The 26574-nt window shown below is 49.7% G+C and overlaps 1 protein-coding gene and 1 long non-coding RNA gene across 3 annotated transcripts in view; one reads left to right on the top strand and one right to left on the bottom strand.

Annotated features, from left to right (window-relative positions):
• Positions 1–4422: 4422 nt before the first annotated feature.
• Positions 4423–24586, top strand: RAB7B (RAB7B, member RAS oncogene family). 2 transcript variants are annotated; one of them, XM_084865938.1, is made up of 6 exons: positions 4423–4628; positions 12962–13030; positions 13539–13665; positions 14364–14579; positions 21043–21168; positions 22633–24586. In XM_084865938.1, exons 2-6 carry the CDS (start codon positions 12978–12980, stop codon positions 22708–22710), a joined length of 600 nt encoding a protein of 199 aa, XP_084722064.1. In that variant the 5' UTR covers positions 4423–4628; positions 12962–12977; the 3' UTR covers positions 22711–24586. The 2 variants fall into 2 exon arrangements, with proteins under 2 accessions (XP_084722064.1, XP_084722063.1); XM_084865937.1 differs by having other exon boundaries at positions 4423–4612.
• LOC311612748 overlaps positions 18095–26574 on the bottom strand; it is a 67066-nt gene continuing 58586 nt past the window's right edge. The window contains exon 3 of the long non-coding RNA XR_014793345.1: positions 18095–18146. This is a non-coding gene — a long non-coding RNA (uncharacterized lncRNA). The remainder of the gene's footprint in view (positions 18147–26574) is intronic.

The raw sequence follows: 26574 nt of genomic DNA on the forward strand, positions 1-26574 counted from the left end.
AGCAAGGGCGTGGTAAAGATGTTTACAATGTTCTCTCGAGTTTTGAATCTTCTTGATTACATGCACCTGACAGCTCTATCAAGCTTTGTTTTGGCAGCACTTGCTGCACCTCCCGCAGCCCACTCCACTCATCCACCTGGACCACAGGTTCGGACCATAAGGTCCAGCTTACAACCATAGCCTTTGGCTATAATTGTGCTGGGAGGGCTTTGCCACGAGAGGATGTGTCCTCTCATCAATCCGAGGCTTGAACCTGTCCAAAGACTGTAGCCGCTCTCCACACTACTCAGCTTCAACATCTGCCTCTTGTATTCTCAACACGTGCCAGGTTATGATGTATCTGGTACTAACTACTGTGCCAGATAAACCCCCAAATCACCGTGGTTTGAACAATAAGTGTTTATTTATCATTCGTGAAACGTTCAGTTGAAGAATTACGTGATTCAAAGACCTGGGCCCTTCTCTATGGTAAGGGGATGTGGGAACCATGGGTTCCCACATCCCCTGGGACTTCAGAGTTGTTTGTTATGTCCTACAGACTGGGAGTGTGGCAGCTCCTGCGAGAGGCTTTACCGTGCCAGGTACCGGGCAGGACACTTCCTCTACACCTATTTGACTTGAGCTCCATGCGGGCAGGAGCTCTGTCTCGTTCACCATTCTATCTGCTCAGGAATCATGGTCCATGGTCACGCCCATCTACAGGGGCTGTAAATGCCATCCAGGGGGAAGAAGCTTTGATGAACACCAGCAGTTTCTGTCTCACAGCCCTCCACCTGGGATCTTTTCCTTTCTCCTGCTTCTTTAAAAAAAAAAAAATAGTAGTTTATATTAATTTCAGAAAGGAAGGGAGAGGGAGAGAGAGATAGAAACATCAATGATGAGAGAGAATTATTGATCAGATGCCTCCTGCATGCCCCCTACTGGGGATCGAGCCTACAACCGGGGTATGTGCCCTGATCAGGAATCAAACTGAAACCTCCTGGTTCATAGGTCACCCTCAGCCACTGAGCCACACTTGGCCAGGTTCTCCTGCTTCTTAAACATGAGTGTCTCAAGTTCCGCCTCATTTGTCTCCTCTCTCTATCCCCTACCCCTCTCACACCTAGGAGATGAGGTGCCTCTGTAGTCTATGGAGGCAACCTTCCTGTTGACATTTCTAAACAGTCATTGCAAAGCTATGCAATTTTCCAAATAACTCCTCTAGCTTTGTTTCTTGCCCTACACTAGCTAAATGGAGGTCAATCCTACCCCGCATTCATTTACCTAACAAATATTGACTGAGCCTTCTCTGGGTCCCAGTTCTTTAAGGGGAAATTTGTCAAAGGCCTGAGTCAGAAGCTTACATTTTATTAGGAAGTTCAAATCAAAGGAAACAAGAGATGGGAAAGGGGAAGTGAGGGAGAGAGGGGGGGGTGGGGAATAAGTACAAGGAGATGCATTTCCAAGCTGACTACAGCTTTGCAATAAACACAGCTGTTGCTCAGTGCACAGGACATCTCCAGCGAGGCCAGGAGGGTGTGTACAGCTCAGAACCGCCTAATGGCAAGGGCGTGGGGTACAGGGCAAGTTTGAACTTCTACCTGCTGGTTTCTTTTTCTCCTAAGTTGGTCAGAGCCTTGCCTATGGGCATTTAGTCCCTGCACTTCTGATTCATATTCCTGGTCTGTCCAGAAAGCTGCTGGGAAGCTAAGGCCTTTGGGAGACCACCAGCCCAGTGCAGGCCTGGACCAGTTTCCTCCCCGTTGGCTCCCTTCTTGCAGGCTCCTTGACCAGGGAAAAAGATTATGTTGAAAGCATGTTAGACACAGTGCCAAGAAAAAGCAGATTGAAGTGTCAGCTCCGCGGGATGCATGCTGGTGCCTGGGAGCCTGTCTTGTGCACAGTCTCTTCTGCTGAGCAGAGATGCAGCATCTCCTCTCTACACCCCAGATCACTTCTTATATCGCACCCGGCTCCCACCTCCCCTTCCCACGCACCTGCACAGGTTCAGATCCTTGCATCCTTCAAGCTCGGATTCCAATCCCTCCTTTCCATAAAGCCATTTCCTCCTCTAGGAGTCGTGTAAATCCCCACCACCCTTTCTTATGCCATCATACCCCACATTCCTTATCCCATGACTCGCACCATGCCTTACTTGCAAATAGCCACTTGTGTTCCCCAAGGGACAGACTCGGAGAATTACAGACTGCATGCAGGGGGGAGGAAGAGGAAGGGAGGAAGGACATTCAGTGAGTGCAGCGTCAGGGCCTCCCCCGCAGGCTAGAGGCTGCTCGTCATTCTCCCCTGGAGCACATGTCAGAGCAAGAAAAGGGAAGCTGCCGACTCTTGATCCACGTGGACAGAGGAAGTGGGGACTAGAGCCTAAGGATCGTTGGTGACTTGGCTGCCAAAGGTGTTCATGATCCTTCTTCAAACATCCCCTAAAGGTATAAATGTCGTCCTGTGTTCAGAGGCTGCAAGGACTCGCTGACCATAGCTCACTTCCCCTTCCTTGTTTCCCTGTCCCAAGTGTGTTTTTGCTGCAGCCAATAAATTCTTGCTTGCTTTGCGGTACTTTGTCTCTTAACTAAATTTTTTCTTCAAGAAAACAAGAACTGAGGTCTCAATCTCTCTCTCTCTCTCTCTCTCTCTCTCTCTCTCTCTCTCTCTCTCTCTCACACACACACACATACACACACACACACACACACACACACACACATTGTTTAAAACCTGGTCTCAGAAAAGTAGAAGAATGATGGTCAGGGATTAGAAAGGACAACAATTTAAGAACAATTCGGCAAGCATCAATCAGGGGCTGTCTTGAGGGTGGACCAATGCACCCTTATCCAAGTAAGCAACAAAGAATATTTTGGGGAAGGAAACATGCTCTGGAGTTTTTCCAACTTCAGTGGAATATTATTAAATATTAAAGTCCAATATTACACTTCACGCAAAGGCATATTTGCTAACTGGTACAAGAAAATGACCTTCAACTGGAGCTTTTGCTCCATCAAAAACTCCACGCCAAGGCTGCACCTGGCTGGCACTGTGACTGAGTGTGGGGTTTGAGGTTACTAGCTCTACGTTGGAGGAATGACAAGACCAACATAGACTGTATCAATGCAGCAACATCGAGACTTGTATTGGACACAAGGAAAAACATTTTAGCAGTTAAGATTATTAAACAAAGGAATGGGCCACCAAAGAGGAAAAATCCCATCTCAGAAGGAATGGGGGATGGAATGGTCCATCAATTGAATGGAGCTGTAGGGAGACCCCTTGAGATCTAGTGACCCACTTCATTTGGGTATGTCTAAACTCACTTTATTCCCCTTTTATCTAAGGAATCGAATGGAAAAATAAAATGGAGTCACGATAGTCAAGCTGCTTAATTAACTAAAACCAAGTAGGTTGAGGCAGGAGGAAACCATGCCATTTTGTTTTAACAACCTGGCACCTTAAACTTTCTAGTCCTTTGTCAATGCCTGGATATACATAAAACCTCTAGAGAACCCTCTGATTCCCCCTGGAGGACTAAGGAAAGACTGTTCACGCACCTACCTGATATCCATTCTCCAGACCACTGGTCATCTAGAAGATTGTCCTCTCAGACCAATCAGAGGCTGAGACTGTAGGACTGGTTCTTCTCCAGAATGTGCTCTGTCCTGTAAGAACTGTTAGACTTCCTTTCTTCTTTGGAACACTCTGGGCATTGCCTCGTTGTGTTTCCAGTTTGCAAACCTTAGGACCCTTGAATAAATCTTTGTCATTTATCTCTAACCAAAGCCTCTAGACTCTTTTTGACTTTGTTTAACATGTCTGCCAACCATAGTTACCAAAGCATGGTTCCAGGCAGCTCACGGAGATACCAAAATTCATCGCACACTGACAGCATTTTAAATTGCTTTCGTCTCCTCACTACTTCAGGTTGGGTCACATGTCCTCATCTGAGAAGCCCAGGAAGATGTCAGGACTTGCCTCCTATATGTCTGGTGTGCGTGTGTGTGTGTGTGTTGTGGTGATATGGCATGAGGTGGTGTGTATACAGGGCAAAGCATCAGGATCTCTCCTGGCCAGGCAAGTGGAAGGACCAAACCTATTACACATGTGAGTTTAACACTTCAACAAACAAAAGGGCCCTTTGCTGGGTGGCTCCCAGCAGCAGAAGCAGAAGTTGTAAAGCCAGCCCGAGCCTGTTTATGGTGCCCACGTGGCATGTTATCTTCCAAGTCCACCGACCCACAGACTTTCACCCTCAAGCCTTCCATTTCTCGTCATTCCCACCCCCCCACCCTCCATCCCCCTGGGGACAGAGTCCCTAAGAACTGAATTCTCACAGGGCCCAAACCCAGGCAACTCTGAAGCCTAGCTTTGCCATTCTACTCCACCCCCTCCACCCACACAGCTGAGGTCACTGGGCCCAGCCTCTTTTGCAACTTTCCCAAGTCTGTGCATGACAGGGAGAGGAGGAAAACTCAGAAGGAACTGGCGTGGTCTCAACAAACTCCTTTTTGCTCCCAAAGCCTTTTCCCTCTGACCCGGCTGAGACTGTTGATCTAAGAGGAGACCCCTCAGATTCACCGAGAACTCCCGCCTGTCCTCAGAGGCCGGATGCTAAGCGGCCACAGCTGTAAGTGCCTTGGAAGGTTTGTTTTTGCTTCTTTTGTCTGTCCCAGCAACTCCCGGAGGTATTTGTGTTTTGGTGGGAAGGAGTGGAGACAGGGGATACAAGGATGCGTCTTAGAATCTGGCAGCTGAGGGCTTAGATCCAGCTCAACGACCCTCATGCAGGGGAAACTCCCAGGGTATGGCAATGAGCCAGGCAGAAAAGACTCTTGGCCCAGCCCAGGGAGCTGGGGCCCAGCTAGGGGCTCTGCACGGGCCGATGCAGCTGCTTGCACAATCAGAGGAAGCACATGAGAAACCGGAGTCTTTAGAGAGGGCTGAGTCCCGCTAGCACCAGGAGTCCCCTTGACACATCAGCAGGGTATCTTCCGGGATGGAGCCATCTCATCCAAAGGGTCTCATCAGGAAGGGAGAAACCCTGGAGTAGGAAAGTGCTCTTCTTGTTCTAAATCATAAGTGTTTCTCTTAGCACAGCTCTGCAATGCTGGGCGAGCCAATGAACAGAGTCAGACAGACCTGGGTTCTAGTCTCAGCTTGCCTCAGGAATCCACTAGGCTATGATGGCATTTTGTAAATTGCAGAGTGCCCTGTAATTGCTAGGCATTATGTATTAATAAAAATAATCTATTTGGTCTTACCTATCCATCCCCCACCACACGGGTCCCATGGAGACAGTAACTGCCTCTTTCCCCAACCTTACACAGTGCTGATGCATAGAGGGCATATCGTACATGTGTTCTGGGCAGATGGACAGAGAGAAGGATGATGAGTGGGTGGATGAATGGAGATAGATGGACGAATGAACAGAAGGATGGACAGATGAATGGATAGATGGAGATGGATGGCTAAATGAATTGGATGGAGAAATGGAGAAATGGATGGATGATTATTTATTGAAGACTCAATATTCCCAGCATGGTCAGCCTCTTTGGAGGGATTCAGAGAGGTGTGAGGCACTGTCTTGCCCTCTGGGTATGGTCAGTCTGCTTCGGGAGATGGCACTCATATTCCCGAAGGACTTAAATAGCCTGAGTGCCGAGCCTCCTGAAACCATTCCCGGAGGGAGCAGGTCTAGACCTGTAGGATTTAGGTGGATAAGGCAGAGTCGTGAGCCTTCTTGAGAGGCAAGAAGCCTTGTGCTCCCTAGATAGCCTCTTTTCAAGGACAAAATTCACTTCCAAAATTGTAAATCCCATTACTTTTTAAAGTAGATACAAATGGCATTTTCCAAGGCACAGGAGCGGGGAGGGCAGGCACTGGGATTAGTAAAAGAGCCCAGGGGAGTGGGGAGACTTGCCTGTTTCAGAATGCTCATCTCTCCCTGCTCACTGGTCTCCCTCACCACCCCCCGCTCCCTGTCAGCAGAAACGGCACCCCACTCAACACAAAGAGGGCAGAAGAGTGAGTCCTGGTTGGCGCCAGTGGGATAAGAAGAGAAGGGCAGTGGGAATGTCAGAGCACAGCAGGCCCAAGAGTTCTAGGGGTTTATATTTAAGTGGTGTGTGTGGTGTGTGTGTGTGTGTGTGTGTGTGTGTGTGGTGTGTGTGTGTGTGGTGTGTGTGTGTGTGTGTGTGTGTGTGTGGTGTGTGTGTGTGTGTGTGTGTGGTGTGTGTGTGTGTGTGGTGTGTGTGTGTGTGTGTGTGGTGTGTGTGTGTGTGTGTGGTGTGTGTGTGTGTGTGTGTGGTGTGTGTGTGTGTGTGTGTGTGTGTGTGTGTGTGATCAACTCAGTCTTCCTTACTCCCCAGGGTCTGAGCTGCACTCACTTTTGGCAGATGGGCAGGGGCAGGGCTCCGGGCTGAGAAGTGCTGCCAGGCCAGAGGCGGGAAAGGAGTGAGTCACTTGCAGCGGAGAGCAGTGGCCTGGGATTCTGCTGTGTGTAGACCTGGGCTGACTGAGGGCGGCGCCCTGCATTCCAACCCTGCTCCTCAGTGTCCTTTAACAACGGGGGTGCTGACTCAGTCTGGCCTGTAGGAGGATGCCCTGGTTTGAAACAACTGAGTGATCTGAATGGGGAGGAGGAGGAGGCTTACAAGGACACCTTTTTGCCAAACTCCAGACACGGGAGAGCACAGAGGGCATGGGAAGTCACCGTCTGGAATCTGTGCCTGCCTCCTCGGTGAGCCCAGCCAGTGTGTACCCTCAAGCTGCCCTTCCTTGCCACTGACATGGTCCTTGTCACCCTCTTGCTGCTGCCAGTTATCCTGGGCCCAAGGACCAGGCTATTTGAACCGCAGTCTCAGCAAATCGCTGAGGGGATGGAGGTGGGGTCCGCAGTGGCAGCATACTTTAAAGGCACATCAGGGGCAGGGGATATGGGTGGAGGTGGGGTAAGGGGAGCTCAGAGTCAAGGCTGAGGTGAATTCCAAGGATCTGGAGGAGAAAATACTCAAGTAAAAGTCAAAGAGAGGACTTTACACCTCCGAAGGGCTGGCATGGGAGGAAGCATCTTGTGAGCCCCCAGAAAAATGCACCCTTATGGAGGGAAGACGCTTTGTAGAGGCAGGTCTTGCCCATTTTTCCATGAGTGCGGAGAGATGGCCCAAACACTGGGTGGGAGATCGGACTAGATGCCCTTCTGATGGGGTGCCGGAGCAGGCTCCACCGGGAGTTTGAAACATGGTGGGAATATTTACACCATAGAAAGTGGCAGGCACAGCAAATCTGCCTCCTCCTCACCCCCCCCCCCCCCCCGGTTGCTAAGCATTTATCTGAGTCTTCCCCAATTTGGGGAACCAGATCTGCTATGAGAACACGACACGTGCCACTCTGCAGAATAATCACAGGCATGAGTGATGTCTGTGTTACCCACGAGGGAACAGACTCACCAAGATTAAGTAACCCAAGGTATATATAGCAGTGGGGTGAGCACTCTTGATTGCAGAACTCATGATCACTTTATGGGCCTAGGCAGCCTCTCTCTCCTGCCCAGGCACAGAATGACTTGTACTGCCAGGAAGTCACACTTATACTAGTATGACTTTAGACTGCCATCAACCCCTGTGCTCTATTTAAAGAAATTTTATTTTACATTTTTTTATTACAACAATTTAGGATTGTGTAACAAATTTTAATATAAGAATATATATATATGGCTAAGCAACCGGCTGACCATCCAGTAGGTACGATGCACACTAACCACCAGGGGGCAGATGCTCAATGCAGGACCTGCTGAACTGCAGTGGCTTGGCAGCAGTGGTTCTTGGGTAATGCACCCTGACACCAGAGAGGAGAGACATGCAATTCCACCTTCGGCCATGGGTTATATTGTTGCAGGGGCACTGTCGGCCTGAATCTGGTTTACTGCACACTTGCATTTGTGTGCTATATCCTATATGACAACAACTTTGCAGAGTGTCCTCTCGCACTCCAGGACCCCTCGGGGGATGTTGGAGAGCCGGTTTTGGCCCAATCCCTGCAGGCCAGGCCTAGAGACACCATCTGTCGGAGGGACCCTGCTCACTCAGTCACAAATATCCTTCAAGCCCAGTCACTGCCCCAGGTGCCTCCGGCCAGGAAGGGACCCCAGGAGGTTGGCTCTAAGGTGTGTCTGGCCCATCTTGCCCAGTCTGTCCTGCCAGCCACCTTCTAATTAATTTCCTTTCAATGTACACGAATCCATGCATTGGGTCACTAGCATAAAATAAAATAATAGCTCTAGCTTCTAATTTATCTTTCCCCACCTCCTAGTAGTCATTTAATGTGATAATCCATAGCTTTCTATGTATAAACAAGACAAGCATAAATATAATATTAAACATATAGTCATATATATAAGGTAGTTTTTTGTTTTTATACAATTGGGATCATACTATACAAAATGTTCTTTTATAAAAAAAATATATATATATATATAACCGGGGTTGGTTTGGCTCGGTGGATAGAGCATCAGCCTGTGGACTGAGGGGTCCCAGGTTCGATTCCGGTCAAGGGCATGTGCCTTGGCTGCGGGCACGTCCCCAGCGGGGGGTGTGCAGGGGGCAGCTGATCGATGTCTCTCTCTCATCGATGTTTCTGACTCTCTGTCCTTCTCTCTTTCTCTCTGTAAAAAATCAATAAAATATATTTTATATATATATATATATATTGATATATATATATATATTTTTTTTTTCAGAGAAGGGAGAGAAAGATAGAAACATCAATGATGAGAGAGAGCCATAGGTTGGCTGCCTCCTACACACACTCAATTGGGGATCGAGCCTGCAACCCAGATCTGTGCCCTGACCACAGAATCGAACTGTGACCTCCTCGTTCACAAGCTCAACCACTAAGTCACACTGGCCAAGCCAAAATGTTCTATTTTTACTTAAATTGTCATCACATCTTTCATTACTTCACTCTCACACAGAGTATGAATAGATTATAATTTATATAGAGAGTGTCTTATTGATGGACATTTAAATTACAACAATGCTTTTCGGCAATTATCTTTGTACAAATGTGTGTTTGAGTATACAGTATGTGTATTTCTGTAGGATAGATTCCTAGAATTAGAACCTAAATGTGCACATATTAAGTTCTGATCTTGTCAAATTGCCCTGCAAGAAAGACTGTGACAATTCATACTCTATCAGCAATATACAAAGAGTGTTACCACCACACATTTGCCAACACTAAATAGTATCATTAATCTTTTTACTTTTCGCCACTCTGGTGGGGGGGGATAATGTGATATTTTAAAATTTGCATATCCTTAAAAATTAGTAAGGCTGAGTTATCTTTTCAAAGCTTACTTCTAATCATTCATAAGATTTCTACTGGGTTAGTTTATATTGTTTGCCCACTTTTATGTTATATGTTGTCTTTGATTATCTGTAGACTGCTTCACACATACTGGATTTTGAACCTCTGTTGTACATACCACATAGTTGTTGTTTTTTAAATATATTTTATTGATTTTTTTTTTTTTTTTACAGAGAGGGAGAGGGATAGAGAGTCAGAAACATCTATCAGCTGCCTCCTGCACACTCCTTACTGGAGATGTGCCCGCAACCAAGGTACATGCCCTTGACTAGAATCAAACCTGGGACCCTTCAGTCCGAAGGCCGACGCTCTGTCCATTGAGCCAAACTGGTTAGAGCTGTGGTTGGCAAACTGCAGCTCGAGAGCCACATGCCTCAATCAGATTGAGAACGTTTTTTAGCAAAGGCCAGCTTAGGAGTACCCTAATTAAGTTAATAACAATGTACCTACCTATACAGTTTACGTTTAAAAAAAAATTGGCTCTCAAAAGAAATTTCAATCGTTGTACTGTTGATGTTTGGCTCTGCTGACTAATGCGTTCGCCGACCACTGGGTAAGGGCGATACCACATAGTTTTCTCTTCGTATGCACTCCAGCTGGGCTGCCCAGGGTTAAGCCCACACCAACCTGCCCTCCGGCCTCTGACAGGGGCACCAAGTGGCAGGGTGTGTGGCCTCAGCTGTAAGCATCTCATAGGGCTCTTGGGAGGATTCCTTAAGCCACACAGAGAATGCAGAGAATCCCACAGATTTCTTTTCCACTTCCCTCTGCCTTCCTTTCATTCTTACTCCCTTTCTAAGTATTGGCTTTGAGGCTGTTAGCACGTTGCACCAAAGCCTTTAGGGAAGAGCTCACAATCACTCCCACTTCCCTTCCAGAGTGGCAACTGATGCTCAGAGGCCTATCAGGAACTTCTGAGCCACTTCTCCCTTAGCTGGTTTCTTTGTGGGCAGTGACACCCATTACAAAACACCAGCCCCAGTGAACACCTAGAATTCTCTCCCTCCCATGTCTGGAGCATAGGACATGGATGGATGGATGGATGGATGGATGGATGGATGGATGGATGGATGGATGCAGACAGGATCCTTGGTCTTTCATGACCCGTCTGAATCCCTCTAGGCTTTCTTCTCTCCATACCTTTCCCCACATCCTTCCCTGAAGCAGACCATCCACCTTCTCCACTCGGCTGCTCCCAGGTCATCCCCTTTCAGAGGATCATTCCCTTCCCCTGAAATATCAGCCTCCAACCACGTTTCATTTCCTCGGGGCCAGTTCAATTGCGGCTTCTCTCCTCACTGAATTCCCACAACACTCTCTTTGCGCCTCTGGTGGGGCACTTGACACTTTCTGGTGTAACTGCTCTGTCCTTTCTCCCCTGATGGCTCACTGGTGGGAGGTTGGGGAGTCCTGTTTGCTTCATCTTTGTGCTCCTCCAGTGCCCAGTGCAGGGCTCTGCACACAGTAGGTGTGAATGCACTTATTGAGTGAAATCATGAACCACTGAGAAGACCTATTGGCCACCACGCCAACCCAGCTCTCCTGGGTAGAAGGTCCAGTACCATCAACTCTGGCTCCTGAGACAAACAGCTCTGAGCAAAGCCTCAGTTTACCTTTGGGCAATGGCATGGTGCATGGAGAGACACTAATAATCCTAGGCCTCTGAGAGTTTGCTATTTTAACTGCACTAACTAGGAATGCCCAGGCAAGGCTCTTGTGGTCTAATGAATTACGGCTCCAGTAGATAAAGCATTTTTCAACCAGAGGTGTTAGGGTCTTGGAAGAGGGTAAAGAATTATGAATCTGTTAGATCATTTGGAAAACCAGATGGGCCGAGCCCCAAAATGGCATCAGCACCCAGTGATGGGAAATCAGAGGTTTTAAAGGACTCTAGGAGTGCTTTCTCAGGGCAGAGAATTTTCTGGGTGAGTGGCCAGATTATTATGCATTCAGAAATCATAATAATCTGACCACTCAGTGTGTGTGAGTGTGTGTGTGTGTGTGTGTGTGTGTATATATATATATATATATATATATATATATATATATATATATATTATATATCTCACATACAAGTGCACACTCAAGTCCTTTTCTCTTATAGGAACAATACATGTTTGACATATTTATTGTAAAGAAATTGGAGCATACTGAAAAGCATACAGAACAAAATTAAAATCATATAATTTCCCACACTCAGAATTAAATACTTAAGTTTTTATATATCTTGTTCCAGAACTTTTGCTATGTAAGTAGGAACTCATTTTAATATTTGGAGTGGTATTGCACGTACAGTTTAGTGTCTTCTGTTTTGTATTTAGATCTAAGGGCACCACTTTCTCACATTATTATAATATGCTCAAAAATGTCATTTTAATAACCAGACAATCAATGGGTCTAGGCTACCTGTCACTACGTGAGCCATTTCAGCAGAGACAGGGTTGAATCATATATGAGCGTTAAGTCCAATACTGCCGACAGTGCGGGAGAGCAGCAGGTCATCCTCACAAATCTGCTCTGCCCCCCCACTATAAGCCAGCTGCTTATATTGGGTAGAAGGACAAAGATTACATGGGAAAGTAGGCAAAAGGGTATGCCAAATGGGAAGTTTACAGATAATGCAGGCTGGGGGTATGCAAAGGCCTGGGGGAATGAAAAGGCTGGGGGTCTTCAAAGGGCTGGCAGCTCTGATTTCTGCAACAAGATTATTAATCTTCGCATGACAATAGGCAGTTCCCGGATGGAGAGGATGGGTCACATTTCCAGGCGAGCTCCCAGGTCCCCGTGCAACACCCAGCCAGGTTAGAACATGCCTTCTTTAAAGAGAACAAAACAATTACGGTTAACTGAGCATGATTAATATTTCTTACAATTATAGCTGGTTTTCAATATTCTATCTCTGTCCCTATCTCATTGTGTGCCATAATTTATTTAACCACTTCTTTACTGTTGGATATTTATGAATAATCCTCTGAAGGACATTCTTGAACAAACGTCTTCGTCTGCATTCGGATTTATTTCCTTAGACAAATTCCTAGTAAGTGGAGGGCAGGGACATGTTTAAGACTCTCACTAGCTGCCAAGTGGCTTTCCAGAAACATGTACCAATTACAATCCCACCAGCTGCCTCAAAGAAGAGCCTTTGATTCTGCAATTGCGGCAACACCTCGGGCTGGGGGAGGGGCACTCTTTCATCCAAAGCCTCTTGGGTAGTCCTGACAATGGACCCCTTGTCCTGCCCCCATCTCCTCTTCCCATACTGCCCTCCATCCCTGGCTCCAGGCTTGACCGTCTGTGAGGCCTCTGTTCAATGCCTCCCGCCTTCCTGGCACTCCAGGCTGCCTCCGAGATCAGAGTTGGTAGAGCTAAAAGGTGAGAGATGCAACTGTCCTGTGGGGTCTCCACCCTCCCAACCTTGGGGAAGCCCCCAGAGAAAGTGAGGGGGAATGTGTGTACTGGTTGCTGAGTCATCCACCTTTCAACCTCACCCAAGTCCTAGGCCAAGGCCAGTAGACCTGCACACCTAAAAGAAGGAAGTAGAGGCCAGCCTCAGTGACAACAGCCACAGGGGACTCTGGCCAGCATGTGGGTGACTTCTGTCTTCCTACAGGCTCTGAAGCTCCTCCATGAATCCCCGGAAGAAGGTGGATTTGAAGCTCATCATCGTCGGAGCCCTGGGGTGAGTGAAGCCAAGCTCCACTTGGGGACTGAGGTTGGGATGCAGGCCCCTAGCCAAGGGTAGAGAGATCTCCTGACTGTGTTTCCACCTCCCATGGGTACCCTTCTGATTCAAGGTGGCACTAGGGAGGGCATCCCACTCAAGGAAGGGAGCTCAGTAGGAGAAAGAGGCTAAGAATCAGGCTACCTGGTTTCTGATCCAAACTCTGTAACAGGACACTTAGCATCTTTCTGCCTTCCCGCCTCCTGCCACCTACAGGAAAGACATGGCCTTTGCTTTAAAGACCTGACCTTGGCACCCAGCTCTCTTCAACCTCTCGGCTCACTTTGACTGGTTCCTATTTCTAGAAACCGTTCCCTAGTGCCTTGCTACTCAAAGTGTTTGATTCTTGGACCACAAATGTTAGAAATTCAGAATCTCGGGAAGAGACGGTGGCGAGAGGGGCTTGGTAAGAATTTGAGAATGGTGTGGATGTCTGTGTTCACATGTGTCTGGGGTTTTTCCTCAGTGTAGGAAAGACCTCCCTCCTCCACCAATATGTGCACAAGACCTTTTTTGAGGATTATCAGACCACGCTAGGGGCCAGTATCCTCTCCAAGATTATCATCCTGAATGACACAACTTTGAAGCTACAGGTGAGCTGCCCTCTTTTCCCCTCTTCAACAGTCATACCTGAAAATCACCCCACATTCTCTGGGCAGCCACTCACAGTAATGGGTACTAGGAGCTAGGATGGTTTAGAGCTGACATCAGCAAACTTCAGCTAATGGACCAAATCTGGTCCACCAGCTGGTTTTGCAAATAAAATTTTATTGGCATACAGTCATGCCCACTTGATTACTAATGGTCCATGGCTGCTTTCACACTAGAGCAGCAGAGTTGAGTAGTTGCAACAGACAGTATGGTCTGCAAAGCCTAAGATTTTTACTTTGTGACCCTTTACAGAAAAAACTTGTTGCTGATCTCTGATCTAGAAGGATGAGTTCGAGTACGGGAGTTGGGGAGGCTTACTTCTAGTCTTAGGTCCCTAGAAAATTTGGCGAGTGGCCTTGGCAAATCATTCCCAAGGTCCAAACCTATCAGATGAGAATAACATTATCTATTCTGATTGCCTGGGAAAAACAAGAGCTCAGATATGAAAGTACTCATGGATGCTAAATGTGAGTGCCAAGATACTGCAGTGTAGAAGGGTGACAGGGTCAAGATACCACATGCACCTGTGCCAGGGCTGCCTGCTCCCTACCCAGAAACAGAAATTTTTCATGATGTGTCCAGTGGGGCCAAACCTTCAGCCACTCATCACACCCCACTCATCATCTGCTTTTTCCTCCAGATATGGGACACAGGTGGACAGGAGCGATTCCGCTCCATGGTGTCCACATTCTACAAAGGCTCCGATGGCTGCATCCTGGCTTTTGATGTCACTGACCTGGAGTCCTTTGAAGCTCTGAATACCTGGCGGGGTGATGTTTTGGCCAAAATCATTCCAACGGAGCAGTCCTATCCCATGGTGGCACTGGGGAACAAGATTGATCTGGCAGACCGACAGGTACCATTCATTTATTGACTCATTCATTCACCCAACATTGTGTGAGCACCGACTATAGGCCAGACACTGTGATAGATCCCACACATACAGAGCTGACTCATACACAGTCCTTGCTTTAAAATTTCGCAGTTTAGTGGTGGATGGAGATACTTTAAAAGTAACTATGGCCTGGCCGGTTTGGCTCAGTGGATAGAGCGTTGACCTGCAGAATGAAAGGTCACAGGTTCAATTCTGGTCAAGGGCATGTACTTGGTTGCTGGCACATCCCCAGAAGGGGGTGTGCAGGAGGCAGCTGATAGATGTTTCTCTCTCATCGATGTTTCTAACTCTCTATCCTCTCTGTAAAAAAATCAATAAAATATATTTTTAAAAAAATAAAAGGTAATTATGATACAATATGGTAAATACAATGATAGTGATAGACCTTGGAAATGTGGAGACCACAGTGAAAGTGCTTTTACTAAGACCAAAATCTATAAGGAGCTTCCTATGGTAGATGGTTTCCATGTTGATAAAACAGCATGAGCAAAGGCAAGAAATAGCATGCGATGAGCTGAGAAAGACAGTTCTGTCTAGAGACAGGGAGTGGAAGAATTAAGGCATCAGAAGTAGGCAGATAGAATTTGAATTAACCTGTAGAACAGTATTTCTACCCAGGGTCATGTAGGGGTTGTCTGCAGTTATAAATACTTGAATCTACAAATTTTTCGGAGAAAGTAGTAATCGTTTTTTTTTAATTAGCTTAAGCATAGCCTGGCCAGCGTGGCTCAGTGGTTGAGCATCGACCTATGAACCTGGAGGTCAACGGTTTGATTTCCAGTCAGGGCACATGCTCGAATTGTGGGCTCTTTCCCCAGTAGGGGGTGTGCAGGAGGCAGCCGATCAATGATTCTTTCTCATCGTTGATGATTCTCTCTGAAATCAATAAAAATATTTTAAAAAATAAATTAGCTTAAGCATATTCTGGATCTGTTTCATGGCTGCAGTGATGTCGCTCTGTGTAGGTGTTTACTGCAGTGGCATCGAGTAGAGCTCAGTGAGTTGCCTACGAATGAGAAGAGACTAGAGGTAGACTTAATTTGTAAAAGGTGCTCTGCCCTGTTGCCTTTTGCTTTGGGTCCCTCAGATGCATGTCAGACACAAATCCACGGTAGCTACCAAACTCCGGGGGTTGAACGTTAAGCTTTCCAAGTGGCCTCCCTGAAGCCCTTTTTTGGGGAGTAGGTGAGGCTTTGCCTTTTCTCTGTCTTTTGGGGGGTGCACCCACAGCACAACTTTCTCCAAAGAAACCTTTTCTACTCCTCCTTTTCAATCTTTTCGTGTCCATGGTGTGGGGTTTAGAATCATGGATTCTTGATCATGTACTTTGGAAATATACAAGGTCAGGGGGCAGTCTGTCTCCCAGCCCATCTTATATCAGACATCTATCCAATTGTAGCACCTCCCCCAAAACTTCCACTTTAATTAACATCCTGCTTCATATACCTATAGATTGTAGGGTGGGGGGTTGAGGGAGTTCAAGACTGAGAGTCTGATTTTTTTCCTCAGTGAAATAAGAGGCACCATCTTCTTGAGAGAAAACCAAGTAGGAGTCTGAGAAACAATGGTGAATCTTCACCAGTCACCTGGAGAGAAACAGGTGAAGAAGCTAATTGGGGACAAAGACGAGAACAGATGGTCAACACTCAGGGCTTAGCGGAAGGACACCAGGAGATTGAGATGGAGTCTGCGTTGTGTTTTTTCTTCAAGGGCCCTGTGTGGGGGAAGAGCCAGGAACGAGGGACCTGGGACTAAGGTTTTTCCAGACAAGAGTAGCTGAAGCATGGGCCTGTGAGGGCACTGTAAACCATGAAGGAAAGAAGAACAGCAAGAAGTGGGTGGAAGGGCCAGGGGGCTGGGCCAGCAGAGGTGGAGGAGGAGGGCAGAAGGAATGAGCAGGGGAGGGGGGTGAAGGGACACAGGTTGCGGCCACAGAGTGGAAGACTGTATTTAGTGTTATTTACAGAGGTCTGGGGCCGGGCCCTGGAAAGAAGAGGAAAGAAGGTGAAGTCTGTTGAGAGGGAAGGAACTGGAAGCTATTATGAGGGGTGGAGGCTACAGGGTGAGGTGGAGAGGAAACCTCGCCAGACTGCAGAGCTCAGTGAGTGACGGGGTCCTGGCAGGGTGGGAAGTGCAGGCAATGCCTCGAAAGGGTGGAGGGGGTCCAGTCCAAGCTTGGGTGGGGGCATGAGCTTTGAGCTACCGAGAGAGGAAGATGAAGGCTTGAAAGAAGCAGTAAAGCCCCGGGCAAGCCCCATCCCATCTCTGGGACATGTGGTTAGCCCGTTCCAGCTTTTTCATCTGTGAAATGGGGGCCAGACACGGAGTTCTTGAGGTTGTTTGAGGATTAAAGGAAATGATGCCTATAAAACATGAGGCAAGCTTAATAAACGGGATCGAGGCTTATCCTCCTTATTATCTCCAAGGCACAGGCTGGGTAAACACGGGAGCCGCTCCTACTCAGGAAAAAGAAAATAGATAGTTAAGCCTCTATTGCTAAGATTTGAGATGAAGGGAAAGTTCTGGAGATGGATGGGGGTGACAGTTGCGCTGAACTCAATGTCCTTGAACTGCGTACTTACATATCGTTGAAACTGGAAATTTTATATGTATTTTACCACAATAAAAAATATATATTGGCAGAATGATTTAAAAGAAATTATTGGCCTAGAGTTTTTTTCAAATCCCCACTCTTTCTGCAGAAGGCCCTAGAGGGGAAAAAAATGTTAGGTTGTTTAAAAGAATAGTTCTGCTAGCATCTATGCTACAAGGAATTTCTTCACTAGCTTGTGGATTCTTTGCTCTAAGTCCATGTAGGCACTTTCTGACTTTCCACTACTAAGGCATAATGTTGGGATTATGTTTTCTGAAAATATTGGTTATTTTTGATAGCAGTTTAAGATGTATTTGACACACTAATTTTAACACATGTAATTGATTATTTAAAATTTATATAAGATGGGAAAGTAGCACAAATAAAATTACATAAGTTGGACTAATTTTGTCAAACTTTTGGCCTCTGATGAACCATCAAAATTGCAATAGGAGCCCTGGCCGGTGTGATTCCATTAGTTGAAGTGTCATCCCATACACTGAAGGGCTGTAGGTTCCATTCCTGGTCAGGGCACACGCTCAGTTTGGGGTTCAATCCCCAATTGGGGTTATGTATGGGAGGCAACTGATCAATGTTTCTCTCTCTCTCTCTCTCTCTCTCTCTCTCTCATCAATAAAAACGGATCCTTGGGTGAAGAGGAGCAGTAAAATGTTAGTAGTATATTGTCAGCCAGAGGCAAAATTAATAGAAGTAACATTTCTAAAACTTGCATACTTTTCCTATCCCCAAGTATCACACCCTGAGTCTATTTCCACAGTCAGAGTCTAAGTTATAAATAGCTATTATTTTATAAATAAAAGACAGGACGGTTTTAAAAATCATGAAACTGCAGGTGGACGTGGAAGAGGAAAGTAAAAAGTAGTGTCTGGTTGCTTTCTTCCCAGGCCAGCTTTCCAAGGTTCAATGGAGAGGTGCTAGGAATAGAAAGAGAAGGTTCATTTGCAACATAATCCCCACTGCTATTTTGGAGCTGTGTATTTCATCACTGCATGTAAACAGAACAGAGAAAGAGTGGAGAGAATGAAATAAAATACCTGCCATAGTCCCATCACTGTCCAGCAAGAGAGTAGGGGCAGCTGAAATTAGCCAGCTAGAGCTGCAAACTTGTCTTCCCAGCACTGACCCTGGGTGACCTTGGGCACCAATCCTGGCTTCTGCCTCTTGTGCCACTAAAGAGAAAGACTCCAGGAGGCAGGGGCATGTGACTTCATTGCACCTCCCTTCAATTTCTTCTGCAGCTCCTGAGTGCCAATGACGGGCCCAGGAAAATACTCATCACCTGGTGGGGCTGGAGGGCTGGTGGGCGGGGCAGGGGTAGGAGATAAACAAGGAAGGAGCCATCAGAAGGGAAAGGGCAGTCCTTGCCCTCAAGGACTTTATTTATTATTTATTTATTTAATATATTTTATTGAGTTTTTATAGAGAGGAAGGGAGAGGGACAGAGAGTTAGAAACATCGATAAGGAAGAAACATCAATCAACTGCTTCCTGCACACCCTACTGGGGTTGTGCACGCAACCAAGGTACATGCCCTTGACCTGAATGGAACCTGGGACCTTTCAGTTCGCAGGCTGGTGCTCTATCCACTGAGCCAAACCGGTTAGGGCGCCCTCAAGGGCTTTAAAAGACACAAGGCCAGGCCCAGCCAGTGTGGATTAGTGGTTGAACAGCAACCCATGAACCAGGAGGTCACTGATTCGATTCCCAGGGTCAGGTCACATGTCTGGGTTTCTGGTTTGATCCCCAGTAGGGGATATGCAGGAGGCAGCCGATGGATGATGTTTCTCTCTCATCGGTGTTTCTATTTCCCTATCCCTCTCCCGTCCTCTCTCTCTAAAAAAAGAAAATCAATAGTACATTTTTTTAAAAAGATACAAAGCCCTTTGTGTTACTAAAATGCCATCCAGGTATAACTTGTTAATTTCAAATGAGTATTGATTTGCATGTCACTCATGAGGACAATAGTAACCAGCAGCCCGGCCATCCCTGCTTCGTCCCCCAAATACAGTTCCGGATTTTCCCTGAGATGTGAGGCCTCTTGGTGGCTCACCCGTTCGTGGGCATCTATGCTCCACCGAATGGGGCACGCGTGCTCAGGGCCACTACTGGGGCCCCTATTCCCAAAGGCAGGAAGATCGTGTTGATCAGGGCCCAAGACCAGGGCCTTAGGTTTCTCCCTGCTCTGCTCAAGTTCAGCAGCAACTGGGGGCAGAGCCTGCCCCTGGGAGGTAGAGGCATCATCTGGGCTCCCCGAAGGGCAGGCTGCTTGGCTGACCCCAGTCTTCACCCCGCAGTGCGAGGTAGCAACCCTCACAATGCCAGGGCAATGCTGGGGGGACAGGCGAGGCATGTGAAAGAGAGCCATGAGCCCTGGGCCCTGAGGCCACTCCTGAGACCAGAAAAGCAAAGACCGGAGAGAAAGGAACAGCAGAGAAAGGAACAGCAGAGGGACCTTTCATCTCAGGAAGATAAATTCCCAGGACCTGCAGGAGCCAGGGAGGCAACCTGCTGGGGCAGTCTCCCCCCCCCCCCCCCTCCCGCTGCTCTGTGCTCTGCCTTAAATAAGATGAAATAATGGTTATAAAGTCCCAGGTGCAGCAAATGTTCAGTAGATGGCCACTTCCTCCTTCCCGAAAGCATGAGACATGAAACGCAGTGGCACCAATGTCCTTGGAAGTCACCTGCAAGGCTGCCAGACCTTTTCCAACCCAGACTTAGAAGTCTAAGTGGGACCGGCCATTGGCACGCGGGCAGTGTTGTGCTCATTCACTGCCCTGTGTGGCTCACGCACCAGGCTGAGGGCTGAAAAGGCCCTGACCCTGAACTCAAAACACCTGCAGTCCAACAGGAGCAATAGAAAAGCAGCACCATTCTGCATTGGTGGGGAGGGGGAGAGGAGAGGCTCAGATGTCAGGGGAGCATTGCGCTAGGGCTCCTGAACCCGGCCTTCCTCAGCTGTGTGATCTGAGGCAAGTTGCTGAACCTCTCTGAGCCTCAATGTTCTTATCTCTATTTTTTTAAATATGTTATTGATTTCAGAAAGGAAGGGAGAGGGAGAGAGAGATAGAAACATCATTGATGAGAGAGAATCATTGATTGGCTGCCTCCTGCACACCCCCTACTGGGGATGGAGCCTGAAACCAGGGCATGTGCCCTTGACCGGAATCAAACCGAGGACCCTTCAGTCTGCAGGCCAACATTCTATCCATTGAGCCAGACTGGCTCGGGATCAGTGTTCTTGTCTCTAAAGTAGAGCTAATAAGACCTGTCTTACAGGGTTATTGAGAATTTAACAATTATGTCAAGATATCTAACACAGTGCCTGGTCCATAGTAGGAGTTCATCAACTGTTCCTAGGACTGTACCCTGGAAAACAGGGTTAGCAGGGACCTGAGTCTCTGCCCAGCAACAGGCCCCTTGGGTCAGCCAGCTCATGGGAAGAGAGTCCTCCATCCCTGCCAGTGTCCCTCATGTCCATCTCCTTTGGAAGGGACTGGAGAAGGAACTGATGGCAGGAAGACGCCCCTCGTGTAGGCTTTCAGAAGGCAGCCCAGCCCACAGGGCCTCTATTTCGGCCAGGCCTGTGTTCAAATCCTGCTCAGCCCCAATGCTCGGGGAAGATTATTTTATTCTCTAGTCCTCAGTTTCCTCATCTGGAAAATGAAGCTAGCAATAGCCATCTCGCATTTATGTTAAGAAATAGCCTGTGTAAAGTTACAGGCCCTTGGAAGGGTCTCAGTAAGTGGCAATGGAGAGAGGGATGGTGGGGATGATGCTACAGAAACAGTGATCCTTTCTCCTGGCCATTCAGGTGCCACAGGAGGTAGCCCAGGACTGGTGTAAAGAGAAGAATATTCCCTACTTTGAAGTCAGCGCCAAGAATGACATCAACGTGGTGCAAGCCTTCGAGATGCTGGCCAGCCGAGCCCTGTCCAGGGTGAGTGGCTGTGGAGGCTGCACTTGGCCGGGCGGCCCCCTAGGATGGGGGAACTTGGGAGCTTCCAGAAAAGAACATATTGGACACGGGCAGGGATGTAGGCGGGCAGGATTGCTCACCGACTTAATGAGTTGCTGAATGGGCTCCATAGACCTCCAACTCTGGGACCACAGGATGCCAGAGGCACAAAGCTGCTTTAGAGTGTCTAGTCTGAGGCCCCTCCATCTGGCTGATATCAAAGTCATCTGTGGAGTTTCTAAAAAGAGGGGGGAAAATGCCGTCCTGTACCCTACCCCTGGAGATTCTAATTAGTAAGAGTTTTGAGATGTGATTAGTCCAATCCTCCTTGGTGGGAGAGAAGCCCTCTGCTGCCAACTATTTGTCCAAGTGGAATATCAAACCTGCAGGAGTAAATTACTCAGTCTGGGGGTGACAGCAAGTGACAGGGCATCAGGGGACCTCCTTGTGTGTCTTGGGGGTCACCATCATCAGGGTGCAGCAGGTGAGCCTGACACCACCTCCTGGGGTCCAGGGTCCAGGACATCAGGGTTTGGTTGATGTTCACCAGCTGGGCACCCAACCAGAGCCCGGGAGCCATGGAGGAGGGAAAATCAGGGTCCTCGAAGTTGTCCTCTCAGAGAGGGGCACTGGGGACACACCATCAGGCGCAGTGTCACCTCCCACTCCGGAGGCTCTGCCCGCCCTTCTCAGGGCCACAGCTGCACACGGGGCGAGGTGACCCATCCCGCCCTCGTGCACACGCCTATCAGCTGTGGAGGGCCGCGGTGACTGAGAGCAGAGGCACAATGGGGATGGGCATAGAGTCCCTTTAAAAAGGAACCTCTCTGCAGGTGGAACCATGTCCTAGGAAGACCCCCCCACACACACACACACCCTCGCTCCTGAGCCAGGTGGGCGAGTCCCATGTGAGCAGTGGCCAGCGGGGGGAGGGGGGGAGTGAAGGGGGGGTTAGAAAGGGCGAGCAGGGTTTCCTCTGGGCCGTGTGGGGACAGGAGATGGGAGGTGGGCAGATAGGCCATGAGGGTGTCTGGAGCCTCCCTGGACACGGAAGGGTGGGATTGACAGAGAGTGGGAGGCGGCCGTGGTGAGAGAAGGTTGGGGTGCAGGGATGTTTATGGGGCGAGGTCTCGGCACAAAGGAGGCTAAGGGCAGGCTGCCATCATCTCTGCTGAGGCCAGACATCACCTCGGCTGCCCCTGCAGAGAATGGGAAGTTAGGGGGCCTGCTTAGAGGTCAGGACACCTGGTCCCTGACCAGCCACCCAACCGCTCTGGGCTCTGGAGGAGGTGAGGAAGGAAGGGGGTGGGGGAGACCAGGGGCCCCAGTGTCCCAGCAGCACCGAGGGAGGGAACAGAGAGCCAGCAGCATCGGAGGCCAGGAGACGGGGCAAGTGGTGCTCGCGGCCGCTCAGAGGTGGACCTGACTCCTCTCCTCCCTCCCCAGTATCGGAACACAGAGAATTACCTCACAGACTCCATCAAGCTCTCGCCCGAGGACCAGACCAGGAGAAGATGCTGCTGACCTCCAGCCTCCCTCTCTGGACACCAGAGGCTCGGCGTGCCCTGGGCCGGGTCATCCTGGCCTCCAACGGCTGCACCGCCCGCCCCGGCTTGGCCCGGGCGCTGTGGCAGAGCCCTGGGCCTTGTGTCTGTGCTGGGCCCAGAGTCAGAGGGCGGCCCCTCCCTCGGGCTGAGCTGAGAGAAATGAGCGCAGGGCTGGGTCCTGGGCGTCCTGAGGCAGCTCAATGTCACCGTGAAACCCTGGCCTGGAGGCGGCACCATTTCCTCGCTGGCTCAGCTTTCCTGCCTGCTGCCCCCCCCCCCCCCACACACACACACATGCTCCTGCTCCAGACGCTCATCTCTGCAGACAGACAGGCCACTGTCCGGGAACCCTGTGGACTCCGGTGCCACCGCCACCCACAGGGCCACCGCTCAGCTCTGGACAGGGTGCAACGCAGCCTCCCACAGGAGCCAGGGCCAGGAAGTGACGGTCTGGACCTCACATAGGGGCCCGCCTCATCCCGCCGCACAGCTGTCCAGGCCCGGGACGCCCTCTGTCCCCTTGAGAGTATAGGACTGAGGAGCCCAGGAAAAGCCACCAGGGACAGGCTCATTCCTCCTTGTTGGGTGCTCAGGCAACTCCCATAAGTCTCTCTGAGCCTCAGCCTATTCATCTGTCAAATGGGGTAGTATGTGCCCCACCCACATCAGGGTGTGGTTTTGAGGACCAGAGCGCCGCCTAAACCGCAGTTACTCTTGTTGACATGCATTTATTTATTCCTTCAACAAGTCGTTTTGACTCTCTACTACCTATGATGCACGGAGAACCAGTAACACAGGAAACTTACTAGGACCCCAAAGGGCGGGGGGCAATAGACAGAGAATTTACACAGAGCAGTGGGTCCAGGAGGACTTCCCTGCCTGAGGAGGTAAAATTTGGCCTGAGGGCTGAGAATGAGAAAGGGGCTGCCACCTGAGATCTGGAAGGAGAACATTCCGGAGAGAGAGCAGCAAGGGCCAAGGCCCCAGGTGAGGATGAGCTTGCTGTGTTCTAGGAACAGAGGAAGGACATTCATTTACCTGAGCCCTCACAGCTGCTGTCCCTGGGCCCGGGAAGGGAGCCCCGCCTCCTGGGTGGCTCCTTGAGTCTCTGCTGACTGGCCACCAGGGGGCAGCAGTGCCCTCTCGTTCGGGCTGAGCGGAAAGGAGATGCTCCAAGGACGCTTGAAGAGCGGGCTCTGGGTAGGTCAGGGATTCCGGGGGCAGGAGAAGCCTAGTTTCCTAAGCTTAGTAAGAAGTGGGCGAAGCTGCAACCTCGGTGATTCAATCAAGAAGCCCCCATCAGTGACAAATGTTAGAATGAGGGGCCTCAAGAGTTCATGGATTCTCTGTCTCTACGGAGTCTAAGGCCATCATCTTTCTTCTGGCTGCAGAGAGTAGACAGGGCTCTCTCCAAGGAGGTGGCCAAGATGGCCTCCTGGCCACAGAAGTCTCCTGTCTACACAGAAGTATCCTTCCTGCGCTGCAAGCAGAGCTGGCGACCTTAGTCCATGACTTTTCAGTGTCCCCTGACCCTGAAGAGGTAGGGAGTGGGGGCAGTCAGAGAGAGAGTCAGGAGCCCCTGCTCCCCTCCCCAGCTGTGGAGTAAAAACTGGCTTGTCCCGGGCAGTAGCATGGACCCGGCACGGGGGCCAGTGGCCTGGAGCCCAGCTGTGTCCGTGTCTTTCCCGGGCTGGCATTCTGCACCCCACTCGGCTCTCCTGGGGGTCGGAGGGGCTGTGGGCCGGAGGTATGGAGTGTGGGAGTGTGTGCAGCAGCTCAGGCACCATAAAAGACACGTGAACCATTTCTGAATGTGTACAACAAATAATAAATGTGTCCTCTGTTTTTATCCTCTGGGGGGTTTAGTTATGAAATAGAAAAGATAAGTCTCCATAGTTCAAAATTCAAAAGCTACTAAAGGGAGGACAACAGGAAGTAAGTAGGACCAGCTATGTAACCCATGGGACCCTGTGCCCAATGAAAATGCCGGCTCCTTATTCAAAAGTCATTAAGGATTTCAAGACAGCAACAGTGGGCCATTAAGCTAAGCACAGGGGCCTTCTGGGTGCAGGCCGCACACCCAATAAAGCCGTCGGGAGTGAGTGGCCAGGTTTTCCTGCCTCCGGGATGATAGGGCTCTGGCCAGCCCACCTGGGCTGCAGGCTTGTAGGTTAGAATCTATCTTTGCAAGAGCCATGTGGAGATTCCACCGGAGGCCCAAACCACAGATAGAATCTTCCACGTGGGGGGGGGGGGCCTAGTGGGGGTCGGAGGGCCCACAGCATCCCTCCTCTTATGACTAGAGGGCACGCTGACCAATCTGTAAGGCAGAGGGAGCTGAGCTGACAGGCTGCAGACTGCTCCCACCCCCACCCCACCCCCACCTCTGGGTCTGAGACTGGCCCTCAGGGGGGTAGACAGAGGCAGCAGGTGGGGACTCCTGCCGAGGGCAGCCCACTCGGGCCTGAATGGGGTGGCAGGGGGGAGAGACAGCATCTCCTGGGCCCCTTCATCACCACCCCTTCGGAGAAGAGGACCCAGGTGAGCAAGACTGCTCTGACCCAGGCTGCTCTGGCGCCCACCAGAGCCCTGCTCGGAGGGGCAGCTCCAGGAACTGATCTGTCTACATAATAAAGAGGTAATATGCTAATTGGTCCTAACGGTGTCACAGTCACGACCAGGCTGCGAATGCACAGGAGCTGGTGGGCGGGGGCGGGGACTTATGCCGCCGGGACATGAGGCTCCTGCAAGGGGCAGCCCCCTCCCCCCATGCAAAGGCATGTGCAGGGCTGCGGCACCGTCCTGCCCAGATGGGGGCATCAGGATGGGGGCAGGGTCCCAGCAGAGAGCTCTCAGCACTCCTGCATTGGGGTCTGTAGGTGGAGAGAGGAAGGGAGAGCACATAGGCAGTTAGGGGGTGCAGGCCAGGAGGGGAGAGTAGTTAGGGCCATCAGGCAGGCAGGAGAGCAGTTATGGGCTTCAAGCAAGCAGTGAGTGCTTAGGAGCCAGTGGCTCTGGATTGTGAGAGGATCCCAGATTGGAGAGGGTGCAGGCCAGGCTGAGGGACCCCTATATATGCCTAAGCAACCTGCCAACCGGCCAACCATTCAACTGGCCAATTGGTAGCATGATGCACACTGACCACCAGGGGGCTGGCGCTCAACACAGGAACTGCCGAGCTGCGGTGACTTGGCATCTGCAGTTCTTGGGTGACACACCCAGAGCCAGAGAGGAGGGAGCCCGATTCGTCACCTGAGAACTGCCCTCTCGCAATCTGGGACCCCCTCAGGGGATGTGGGAAAGCCAATTTCAACCCTATCCCCACAGGCCAAGCCCAGGGACCCCACTGGTGCACGAATCCATGCACTGGGCCTCTAGTAAATAATAAAGACGATCCAGGCTGGTTCTGCATGGTACACGCCCTTAGGCTTAAGGAAAAAACAAAACCAGTCAATCACCAGATAAACCTGGGTTGGCTAGGCTGGGCCACATGCCTTGAGGCAGGGGGACGTTGGGGAAATGCTGACTTTTTCTGTTGTTTGAAGCTCCCTTGCCACCCGTCCCTCGGCCCGGCAGCCCCAAGTAGAGGCAGGCACATGGGCAGCCCCTTGAAGCCAATGTGTTGCTAGGAGTACACACACAGTCCAGCAGGGCCACGGAACAGCCATGCAGGCAGCACCACCCTAAAAGCTGGGACGGAGGACTGACATGAGGACATGCCTCACGCTGCCTCTACAGTGGTCGGCAAACTCATTAGTCACCAGAGCCCAATATCAACAGGACAACGATTGAAGTTTCTTTTGAGAGCCAAATGTTTTAAACTTAAACTTCTTCTAATGCC

The sequence above is a fragment of the Pipistrellus hanaki genome (genome assembly GCF_964339955.1).
Source record: "Pipistrellus hanaki genome assembly, chromosome: 18".
NCBI lineage: Eukaryota > Metazoa > Chordata > Mammalia > Chiroptera > Vespertilionidae > Pipistrellus > Pipistrellus hanaki.

What these genes read in the sequence shown, in the direction of transcription:
- RAB7B (XM_084865938.1), top strand. Translation starts at nt 12,978, where the DNA reads ATGAATCCCCGGAAGAAGGTGGATTTGAAGCTCATCATCGTCGGAGCC. An exon ending in ATCATCGTCGGAGCCCTGGG is followed by an intron (nt 13,031 to 13,538) that starts GTGAGTGAAGCC and finishes GTTTTTCCTCAG; the next exon opens with TGTAGGAAAGACCTCCCTCC. An exon ending in CCAGCCGAGCCCTGTCCAGG is followed by an intron (nt 21,169 to 22,632) that starts GTGAGTGGCTGT and finishes CTCCCTCCCCAG; the next exon opens with TATCGGAACACAGAGAATTA.